This window comes from Perna viridis, chromosome 4 (genome assembly GCF_037379345.1).
Source record: "Perna viridis isolate PV_CMFRI_1.1 ecotype Kerala chromosome 4, ASM3737934v1, whole genome shotgun sequence".
In the NCBI taxonomy this organism is placed as follows: domain Eukaryota; kingdom Metazoa; phylum Mollusca; class Bivalvia; order Mytilida; family Mytilidae; genus Perna; species Perna viridis.
The window spans coordinates 15,900,959-15,913,324 of record NC_142448.1 but is presented as its reverse complement, the minus strand read 5'-3'; the positions used below and the strand labels follow the sequence as shown (position 1 = coordinate 15,913,324).

Sequence of the window (12,366 nt, the reverse complement as noted above, 5' to 3'; positions counted from 1 at the left end):
CGCTCTGCCCACAGAGCAACTGGGATGTGTGCCCCAGGTGGTGGAATGGGGTACCCCTGGCGTGTTACATGCTGGGGTTGTCAGGCTATAATACGGAAAACCTGACCGCAAACCATAGTGGTGCGCCGTGTTGGGAAAGATGCCACGTTCCTCGCACGCTAAAGAACCCTGCTGTGGTATTCGATAGGAGTAGGAACCTTTGCGCTCCGCCACAGGAGGCTAAATTGCCCTACCTTACCCATCCCCCCTTTTTCCAGTGGCAATCAAAATTTGTCGACCCTATTATCGTTGTGACCCATCCTTTTTTTTTTCATTTCATGTTCATTTTATCATCCATTTCATGTTCATTGTCTGAATATAGCTGAAATATTGCTGCTCGGACGTTAAACCCCAACAAACAAACAAAATATACGACTCTCACCTTCATGTCTGATATTCAAAAAGAAAATCATAATCACCTGATCTCAAGATAAAGATGGATCAATTTAAAAGTCGTGATAGTGGCAATGGGATGAATTGATTGCGTTAATAGCTCTTCCTAAAAAGTATTAATTTGGTAAAAATAGGACAGAGAAATTAAAGAAAATTGACTACCAGTTAGACATCGTAGAGATTGGCCAGAAGTCATACTCTTGAACTGTCTAAATTATTGGTACTTCAATTCAATAAAGTTAGTGGTGAACACTGGGATAGATGCAATAAAGATTATGGGTGTGCTCTTTCTAAAATTTGCCAATATGGGCTTTTTAATGTCTTTAAAACGTTTGTCCTCCTGGCTACAAATTCAGGATCTTGGCAAGGTGGCCTTAAAATGGCAACGTGTCGTTGAACGTGTTAGGATGTAAAGGGAATGAAATTCAAAATAGATAATATTTGCATTAATGGAAATTCCTTCAATGCAATTGTATAAATTGGCAAATCAACGAATGTCTCTACATGTCTGAATAATAATGTTCGGAATTGAAGACGTCAAGATTACCCGTTTTAAAGCAAGTTAATTATGTTGATATCATTTTAAATTAAAAATTGAAATTTAAATTGTTTTATTTCTATTCTAAAACAAAGATGGATATCTTGTTTCTGATGATTGTACATATGTCAACGGGTTTTTAACGACATCTACTATTAATAAACATCACTAATTGAATTCAAATAACATTAATCCTTCTGATCTTTCCATTTAATTTCAATATAGAGTTTATTGCTATCACCGAGTGCTTATCGCAGTTGTTGAAATTATTTAGCAAGGGTGATTTTTAACACCATAAAGAATACAATGTGTGAATGTCATGCTCAGAAACAATCTGAATTATTCATAAGGTTTATTGAAAATTGTGTTAAATGGAAATTCTATTCTCTCAATTGTTTCTGGGAGATAATGAATACAATATTATTACAAAATAAGAAGTGTATCTGGTTAAAATCGGCTTTATTATCTTTAAAAAAAAAAAGCGCTATTTAGCTGCTCTATCAGAAAAAAAAACTTTCTAATCTGACGTGCAGCTTAGACCAATCATATATTTAAATAGGAAATTGCTTCGACATAGGTCTTTCTTTCTTATTAAAATACTTGGTTATCGGAAATCCGGAATTCCGCCTGGACGGTGTATATAAAATATTCAAAATGCTAAATATTTTTTAATGAAATTCCCATGATTGTTTTCGATATTGGCGTCACCGAAGTGTTTCACAAATAATATAGAAATATAGCCTTTATTTGATTAGACAGTAGACTCATTTCATAACTCAGATATTGGAGGACGTCCTAAAGGTTTTCTCAAGCTGACAATAACACATTTCCAGAACACATCCTCTCCCTGTCCACTTCTAAAACATAGATATGGGGTACTGTCAAGAAGTGTACGCATCTGTCCTGTCATATTTCTCGAACTGACATTTTCTAGCGTGATCAGTACAATGACATCACGGCCTAACCGGCGCCTGCGCTCTTGCACTACGTCGACCTCCCATTGACACCATTCACTTTTCGAAAATTCGTTCGACATGACGACAATTACTTTCCACGATTTTTTTAAAAAGTTGTCAACATTACCTGTGATGGCTTCGCCTGGTTCAAAGTCACGTTGGTGAACGCAAAGTCGGAACCCTTCTCCTTCAATTTTAGTCAAGAGAATTGTGTGAACCCATTGACTGTCAGCACTACAATAAATAACAAAGGCATCGTAATCGAAACTATTGGAATCCTCAAAAGGGATAGTACTACGTCGTCTATAGTAAAGTCGCATCAGATAAATGTAGTTCTTGATTGTAGGCTGACATCTTAAGGCTATTGATAAGAATATAACCATCAGAAATCCTGAAAACAAAACTGAAACAACTGTGGTGTAGATGGGGTTTAACGGGAAACATTCCTGTTTTGTTGGACGATATTCAATAATTGATTTATACTTCATGCTTGCAGGTTCCCAACATTGATAATATCTTGAGCTTGATTGAAATTTTATTTTAGAACTTTCCATCCATTTGATAAACCAGGATAAGTCGCATCTGCACGTGAAGACATTACGTGAAAAATCCACCTGCTTTAATGAAAAAAAGACTTTTCTTGTGAATGATTTTTCGTAAATGTAGTTCAGTCTGTTAACTGACATGTCAAGATTCCTAAGAGTTGATAAATTACCAAAATGCAGATAGCCATTCGTGAAAATGTTGATTTTATTATTTCGGAGTGAAATTCTCTCCAAGAAAGGAAAATTTGAAAAAAGTCCTTCTGGAATATAAACTAAATTTAGTGAATCAAGAAGTAGTGTTCTTATACTCCTCAGAGGAAGTAATATCGTCTTCAACGTCGAGCTTAGGTTTGTCCGCCCTATGGTATTATAAGACATGTCTAGTATCTTCAGATTTATTAATTTTTTGAATATGTCTGTAGTTGTTTCATCAAAGCGAAATATGGCTCTTCGTATATAGAGTTCCTCTAGGGATGGGATATCAAATACATGTGGTTGAAGTGTAATGAAAGACTTGCCATCTGACGACAGAGTCAAACGTTGTAGTTTCGGGAGGTCGACAAAGGTGTGTGGTGGTATTTTGTGTATAAAGTTATTCCACATTGATAATCTTTGGAGATTTTTTAAATAAGAAAACGTAGAGGGAAGAAGCTCGAATTTGAAATTATTATTTAGATTCAGTTCTTTGAGTCGAGGCAAACAATCTAAATGTTCTAACTTTACAATTTTATTCGAGTCCAACCCCAACGTCAATAACGGGATAAGGCTCACATTTAGTCTGCTACATGAATCTAGATTCAGACTTTCAATGATATTGTTTTCTAAATGAAGTGCCAACACTTGTTTCTCTGTTGATATACTTGTCCAATTTATCGATTCTATTTTATTACCTTTAAGATTTATGTACCTTACATGCGGGAAAACATCAATTATTTCGAACGGAAATGTCCTCCATTTGTTATATGAAAATCTGATGCTTAGCACCCTCTCCAATTTAGCGTATTTAAGTGCTAATTGCAGCTCTTTCGTTTTCATAATCGGCTCCTTGGATATTTCAAGATATTTCAACTGCTTCAAGAGCAAAAAAGATTTCCTTGTTATAGTTTTGACGTTGTTGTTAATCATTGATAATTTTATAATGTTTTGAGAAGAAAGATTTTGGAAACTTGTTGCACTTATGACATTAAATTGTCCGTTTTTTATCAGAACGTTTCGTATTGATTTAGGCAATCGTGGAATGTATGACAAATGTGTGCACTCTGCTATTTGCCCTCTACAAATGCAATTCATAGCACACTCTTCACTTTTCCTGACCCTCACAATGGGTATTGCAACGTTTAAACATATCAGTATATATAAGACTTTTTCCTACAAGAAAGAAATTTAGGAATGTACATGTAGTAATGAAACATTAAAAGATTATTGTTTTATTACGAAATTTTGAATGACTGTTCAAGTTGCAGCTATATTGAGCTCAAAAGCATCAAATGTGTCTCTGTTATCTTTCAAATACCGATCAGTGCATTTTTAAATATTTTTCAACGCAAACATCTCTTAGTATAAACAGAGATGAAAAGTCTACTAGCAATTAAACGTGTTGGACAATAGGACTCTCGCCACAGTGGTATCATAGGCACAGGTGCATGAGATTTCGACATGTGAATTTATCAAAACTTATTCAGTTCAATATTTGCTCGGAGATTAGCCTTCTTGTTCACTTTTTTTCTGGCTTATTAATAGTGCTGCTTATAATCAAAGATTTCTCAGACTAAAGAAAGTCTTACACTAGTCTTGTCTAACTTAGACTTACCATGTTCATCCTTTACAAATTACGTAAATGTCAAGTAGTCACATGTGTGAATTGACCAGAATCAAATGAAGAGCTTTATTACTTTAAAAACTTCCTCAATCGAAACAACTAAGTTTATCCGGTTTGAAAAATTGAAATATATACTTTTAGAAATCATCCATCAAAGTAAAGATTGAACAATTTTATTAATCGTCGTAAGTACTTATATTCAAGCGAAATCTTCAGGATAATATATCATTAACTAGAAACAATGAAACCCGGTAAGATTGAAAGGACGAAGTCACGAATACATCAACAGCAAGAACAAATAAACAATGCAACCCACGAGAAACATAGAGTGTATAAGACACCAAAGCCTGTAATAGTAAAGTAATATATCGCTACTACGAAATTATTTATTACTACGAAATAACGAACGTTCTTATGTTTAAGCTGAACACACGAGGATTTCATATTAGGATGGACAAATAACATCAATTGAAAATATTATAGTAGCATTCACAGAATTTTTAAGGTGATTACTATACTCTTGAAGAAACATGACTTTGCTCAAAATCTCGTTTTTGCAAAGTTTAGAATGACACAAATTGACTGTGCAAGTTCGCCAAACTCTAGAGTACAAGAGGTAAATTGTGAGATGGAGACTATATCTGTGGGAGTAGATAGTACATTACTACAGATATGGAATTTTTGCGATGCGGAATGCAATGTCTTCTGTGTAGCATAAATCGAGAATTCCTTATAAAAAAAATTAACTTTATCTAAACAATGTCTATATACTATACTAGTATAACGAGAATGAAAATGGTGAATATGTCAAAGAGACAACAACACAACTTGGCTGAAAAATGTCAGCTCAAGGCCATCCATGGGTCTTCAATGAACGACGAGAAAACCCTCACACCACAGGCCAGGCTGCAGCTGGCCAAAAACAACATTATACACTGATACATAGTTGTCATCAAAATCATGTCAGGAAATCCTCGACAACATTTCTGGCCTATCCACCACGACAATTAATTATCTTTGGTTATGGAATAAAAAAGATAAGAGTTAATAAAAGTTCATTATGCCAAAAAATTTGCACAGCCGGTTCTCTTCAATTCTAACCAGTGCGAATATCTTCGCACAAATCGGTGAGTATGGATGAGTTTGTCCCTGTTGGTATTCTGATATTTTGTTGACCATACTTGACCATTATTATTTATTGTCGATGGAAAAGAAACATTTTGTAAAAATCTCGATGTATGTCTAAACTCACAGAAACTGATTTGGTGTCTCTGTCAACTAAATATTTATACCTCCGTGATTCTTTGAGAAACTGCATAGAATAATAATTAATCTAGATTTTTGCTGCGAATGAGGAATGGTAGTATCGTTCATGACATGTTAAAAAAGGGTTTTTTAAAACAAGGTTTTGTAAAAGTTTACAAAACCATCTAGAGTTAAGGTTTTCCAACAAATCCGCATAGAATTTTTACCACTTCACGTATGATATGTGTAATGGTATCTCAGAAGCCCATGTTTAATAGCAGTTAAATTTGGAAAGAAGTTTATAAGGGTCCATTTGGCAGATCCTAATATACATTCTTATGGAGTTTCGGGAATTCAGTTCAAATGCAATGGTTGTCAACAATTTAATCTTTTAGACCAATACGGTGTTACTTTGAGCCTTCTTAGCAGATATGGAAATATACATATCGGCAATACGTACATTGTTGAAGATACTGCAGTATAATTTTAAATGTGTATAACTCGTGTTCAGACAGAGATTCAATGTCTGTCTGTTCCCACTGTAATGGAAGTGACTTTAATCTGTTTACATGTACATATGGTTTTGCTATTAACACGTGATTATCATATGATTTCGTTATGGATATAAATAGTAGTGAGCTGAGCTCGGTGTTTTACCGTTAAGTGTTGAGTCTCTGTATTTTACATATGCTTAATGTGTTTGAAAACGAGATTGAGTTAATAACACATGAGTAACAATCGTCGCAATTATTGGTCAATTCAGTAGGCATTTAATATTTAAGCGAGTTTATGGGCGCGGTTTCCCGCCTCTTCTGTAGATAGCCATTCAGGTGTGTAGCACACCGTTTCTACGCTGTAAGACTGTTACAGTCTGCACGTTCTTTTCTCTTAATTTATCTACAGTTATGCCGTTTTCTCATTGGAATTTAACATTCTGAGAGAATACTTTGCTTTAGATTTATTCGGACCTTTTGGCTTCTTTATACGCTAATTCATCATGAAATTATTTATATTTCTGGTTTTCTGTCGAGCTACAATTATGGCGCAGTGAACAAACGTTTAGGATGTTAGTAAGTCACTTCCAGTTGCATTGTCATACCGGTTAATTTAGAAGTTATTAAGCGTTATGCATTTATAAGCAATATGCGCCATTGTTTTATACCAAAGGCTTTGGTTCTGGTCAAATAAACTATGTGTTTCTAAAAAGAGTTTTCATTTACACAGTGTTACAGTTACAGAGCCCAGTGCACGAACGTACCACACAACAGGGTGTCTTAATAAAGTTATCTAGTCGGAATATAAGTAGTTGATATAGACACGTAAAATCTAGAAAAGCGAATACATTAGTGAATGTCCGATCATTTTCCATCATTTATTAAAAGAATAACACACATTACTTATATTGTTAGATTGGTGTTGCTGTTTCCTTAGTCAGATTTCAAAGTGTTAATTGGCTATTTTCACTGAGAAACTTGCACATACAGAATACTCCCGTTACACCACTATTCCATTTCAACAGCGTCCATTGAAATTACTAAATTGTCACTTGATCACGTGTAAGCGTTTGTATTTTAATGGAAAAATGCAGAGTTTAAAATCAACCTTGAACTCTTAAATCCGCAATTTAAAAATTGGCATACGCAAGCTTGCATATTGCGAAATATACCACGCATGTATCCTTGCAATACTCGTACGTACTTTTCTCCTAAAAGCGAGTGCATAGAAAATAAAAAGGAATTTTTCAGACAGTAAATCAAGCTGTTATTCAAGGTAGTGGAGATTAAGTTTACAATATTATTTTTACTTTGGTTGTCTGTATGTTGTTTGCGGAGTCTGTTCCTGGTTTTCTAATTTGCTATTATCGCTATATCATATTTTATGGGAAATCAGGTGAACCAGGATTCGAACAGTAAAGAAAAAAGTTATAATCCACAAATAACGACTAGAATAAGGAAACGAAAACATACAACAAAGACCATAAAATAAATAAAATAATACACACATATAACCTAGGTATAAATGATCAACCCAAACTCCACTTAATACTTGAATCATGGACCAAGGTAAGCGCCCTCTGCTTTTCTATAAAAACCCAACGAGTTGCTCATAAAATGTCACGCCCAGCGTAACTATGACATGGTAAAAAGAAAACTGCTTTCATGGTATAGCTGGATATACCATAACGATCCACTGGTTCATGATCGTGAACATTAAACTTTTGTGGTATTTAAAATTACATTAATATATACGTATAACCTGATATCGCGTGAATACATATTGACCTCGCGTGCTCCTCGGAGAGAAGGATCGATATCAAAGCCTCTCGTAGAAACATAGCATATTTTATTACAAATGATAATCAGAAGGTTACACAAAATATCATGCAATTGGGAGTAGACACGAGTACATCTTACTTATGTAGTCTTTTCCCGAATCTTGTATTCCCGTAACAGATCCCATATCATTCTTCGTTGATCAAAATGTCTCAAACAGAATTCCACCGTATTTCAAAGACAACTCCATACCATATTGTCATTTCATATTTCTATACTTCATCTATTGCATCCAAAATTTTCAACTACAAAAGGGTATTGCATGACATTAATGTTGAGGCTAAGCGCCTGACTCTTCTTGCAAACAATTCAAATGTGGTACTTCCGATCATGTCATTGCGGGAGATTTAAACATTATAGAAAACGAATCTCTTTGTAAAGTCAATGCTAAAGGTCCCCATATACCGTTACCACGATCTACAAAATAGATTTATAACTGACGATTCTTACAGGTGATGTGGAGAGCTATGTAAGAAAATGGATAAAACGAGAACAAGATGGGTAAAAGCAGTAAAGTATTTAATCTTGAAACGTATACAAGTTTTTAGTAGGTCAGTGAGTGTCAATGCTACATCACCTTTCAAAGATCTCGATGTAGCCAAATATTGTCTTCTACCCCGACGTAGCAAAAACATGATCTACTATACATGACAAATATATTGTCGTACCAGCAGACAAAGCCCAAAACAACATTGTTTTTATCTGCAAAATGTTTTACATCCAATGTTAATTATCTGAGGTAGACGTATAAAATAACAGCAGTGATAAGACCTATACTGCTACCACACTTTCCAAAAAAAGAGATTGTGGAAAACCATAAATCTGTGCTATCCTCTTTTGGTCTCTCTACAATGAACGATGATTGTGATTTACCGTCTATGTACTAAATTCCACAAGAATCCGTACAAACAACGTTTCATAACTGGATCTGCAAAATGTACCTCCAAACCTCTTTCAAAACTTTTAACTTCTATACTCACAACTGTCAAAGAGGGTCTGCAGTCCTACCACAACACTTGTTACTCCCGTAGTGGTATTAATTCAATGTGTATCCTGAAAAATTCGAAAGATCTTTTGGAGACAATCAGTTCAAGAGTATTATCTAAATATAATATCATTAAAACCTATGAAATTTCATCACTGTATACTTCTATTTTCCATACTCAGTTAAAATCCCGATTTAAAAACATTATACATCGTTGTTTTTCAAAAAAAAAAAAAGATACACATAGATACAAATATATAGTTCTTGGTAGAGATTCCTCATACTTTGTAAGAAATTATTCCAAATCATCTTCCAAATATACAGAGGAAGATGTTTACAAAATGCTGGAATTTTTAATCGACAACATATTTGTCCAGTGTGGTGGACGTGTTTTTCAACAAACGGTCGGCATTCCAATGGGAAAAAATTGTGCTCCTCTACTTGCTGACCTATTCCTTCACTCTTATGAGGCTGACTTTATAGCTGATCTGATCCGAAAGAAGGGGAATATCGTTTGGCTAGATCGTTTAATCTCAGTTTCCGCTATATAGATGACGTATTATCTTTAAACAATCCTAATTTCAGGAATTTTCAGGAATTGATACAACGCATCTACCATAAAGTACTTGAGATAAAGGATACTACAGACACTGTGAAGTCAGCCTCATATCTTGACCTACACTTAGAAATCGATGGTAAAGAAAAACTATTGACCAAACTTTATGACAAACGTGATGACTTTTCATTTAGAGTTGTCAACTTTCCATTCATCTGTGGCAACATCCCTTCAGCACCTGCGTATTGAGTGTTCATATCACAACTAATACGTTATGCCAGAGCTTGCCGAAACTACGCAGACTTTTTGTATTGCGCTAGAACTCTAATAAATAGGCTTCTGGAACAGGGTTATGTTGCTACAAGATTAAAGTCATCACTACAGAAGTTTTTTGGTCGTCATCAAAACTCGTGGATCGTTATGGTGTATCCATCTGCACCATGAAAACTGATTTATTCAACGGGTCATAGTTTTCCTTTCCTCGTTTGTCTACCCGAACTTGACTTTTTGAGTAACTCGGTGGGTGCTTCTAGAAAAGCAGAGGACGCTCACTCTACCGGTGCACCTGGTTCATGCTCCCAATTTTTAGTGGAGTTGCTCATTTGCTTTTGTTACTTTGTATGTATGATTTTAGTTACTTTATGTTCTTTGTTGTGTATGTCTGTTTTCCATGTCTGGTTTTGTCCCTGTATTACATTCTTTTGATTACCGCTATAACCTTGGTTCCCTCGATTACTTTTTCTATATACATAAAATATATATGTTGTCGCACCAGCAGACAAAACCCAAAGCAGACAAAACAACATTTTTTTTTCAATGCAAGCTATCACATTCTCAAAAGAAGAGATGGAAAACCATAAATCCGTTTTATAGCTGGAACTGCAAAATGTACTACCATGCAAGCCTTTTTCGAAACTATTAACTTCCATACTCATAGCGTCTCCAGTCTTCCAACGACACTTGTAATTCCTGTTTTTGTATCAATTCAATTTTGATCCTGAAAATTTTGAAAGAACTTCAGGAAACCCATAATGCTAGATTATCATCAGAATATAATATCAACAAGACCTATTTTTTTCAACCCTTGATACTACTTTTTTTCGTACTCAGTTAAATCTCGACTTAAAAATATTATACATCGTTGTTACTCCAATGTAAAAACTAGATGCATTACGTAGCAATTGTTAGAGATTCCTGATACTTGGTAAAAAATGTATTTAAAATCATTTTGCCAAATATAGTGAAGATGTTGTCAAATCAAAATGCTGCAATTTTATCGACAACATATATGTTCAGTTTGTTGGACGCTTTTTACAACAGACGTCGATATTCCCATTTGAACAAATTGTGCTCCGCTCCTCGCTGATATATTCCTTTACTTTTATGATGACTTTATAGCTGATCAGGTCCGGAAGAAGGAACGTCGTTTAGCCAGATCCTTGATCTCAATTTTCGCTATTGAGGTGATGTATTGTCTTTCAACAATCCTAGTTTCGAGGATTTCGACTCCAAGTGCATTTGTCCAATACGGATATACGTTGAATATGTAACCTTTCAACCGGAAAAAAAGGGAAAGCGGCTGTCAAAATCAACTCGTATTGGTGTGACCCAATTCATCTTCTACATACCACCAAGGAAGTATTTTTGCAGAAGCCTAGTATAAAATCCTTGATACCACTTAAAAAGTCATCATGGGTGATCCAGCCTTTGCAACGTTTCTTGAAGAACAGCTTGATTATTTTTTATAAATGAACAATTAGCGCAATATGGAAATGTTTAAGTTTGACATGATCTTTTAATTTGGAATGTGATTAAATATTTGACACCGCATGTGTTTTTGGCACATAGATAATATTATAATAGTCTTTCAGAATTAAAATTCTAATCTTAATTTTATTCAAGCTTGATACAGCTCTGACTTTGTATATTGATTAAATGTTTGACACTGCATATGGTGAACATCGAACAAGACTTATTGAAAGATGATCCTTGTGATTGCATTGTTAAATATAAAAAAAATAACATTTGGTTCATTTTAGCACATTAGAAGAACACAGAGAACTACTTTTTAAGTGTTGATGCGAAATAAAGGAAAGACATATAGCTGTAAATCTGGTTTGTGATTAAGTGTTTTGACACAGCATTAGTTTCTTAAACTAATCAAAATAAATTACAATTCGTAATTTGACGTAAAAAGAAAATGCTTTGCATGGCGAACCTTGATACGACTGCAGATGTTTCCGGAACCCCATCATTGAAAAACAAAGCAAAATTGATACAACTTTGAAGTTCAATTGCGATAAAACCTTCGACATAGGATAAGAACTGGATTAGAATCGAAGTGGACACTTTTTGGCGCTTAATTTCGAAATGTTTCCTGTCACAACATCCAAAATCAACCCAAATCTTATACACTCAGCTATGGTATCCTAAATTTTGAACTACAAAAGGGTAATGCAAGATCGAGGCTAAAACACCTGACTCTTGCAAAAAATCGCCATTCAAATATGGTCCTTCCGGATTGGTCATTACGGGAGATTTGAACACCATAGAAAACGAATCTCTTTGTCAAGTCCGCGTTAAAGGTCCCCAGATACCGTGGACCACGATCCACAAATTGGATTTATAACTTAAGATTCTTATAGGTTGCTGTGGAGGATGAGCAAGAAAATGGATAAAACGAAAACAAGACCTTTATTCGTTGTCAGTGGGTAAAAGCTGTGAGGTCTTCAATCTTGGAACGTATGAGAGTTATAATGCTACATCACTGCAATTGCAGACAAAACATGGTTTTTGTATGCAAGCTACCACAATCCAAATTATTATACACTCAGCAATTTAATGTTTTTTGGAGAGTTTGTGCTGTTCTTACTGTGTACCTTTTATCTTTGGTATGGAGTAATTTTGGTGTTTTTGGTTTTGTTTAAACCCAAGGATTTCCCCTGGTCATCACTATT

The 12,366-nt window shown here is 34.8% G+C and overlaps 1 protein-coding gene and 1 long non-coding RNA gene across 2 annotated transcripts in view; one reads left to right on the top strand and one right to left on the bottom strand.

Annotated features, from left to right (window-relative positions):
• LOC148619050 (uncharacterized) overlaps positions 1 to 12,366 on the top strand; it is a 196,677-nt gene that overhangs the window by 52,537 nt on the left and 131,774 nt on the right. The window lies entirely within an intron of this gene.
• Positions 1,700 to 4,395, bottom strand: LOC148619058 (toll-like receptor 7). The gene is made up of 2 exons (XM_088578597.1): positions 4,282 to 4,395; positions 1,700 to 3,839 (listed from the first exon to the last, which is right to left on the bottom strand). Exons 1-2 carry the CDS (start codon positions 4,288 to 4,290, stop codon positions 1,740 to 1,742), a joined length of 2,109 nt encoding a protein of 702 aa, XP_088434723.1. The 5' UTR covers positions 4,291 to 4,395; the 3' UTR covers positions 1,700 to 1,739.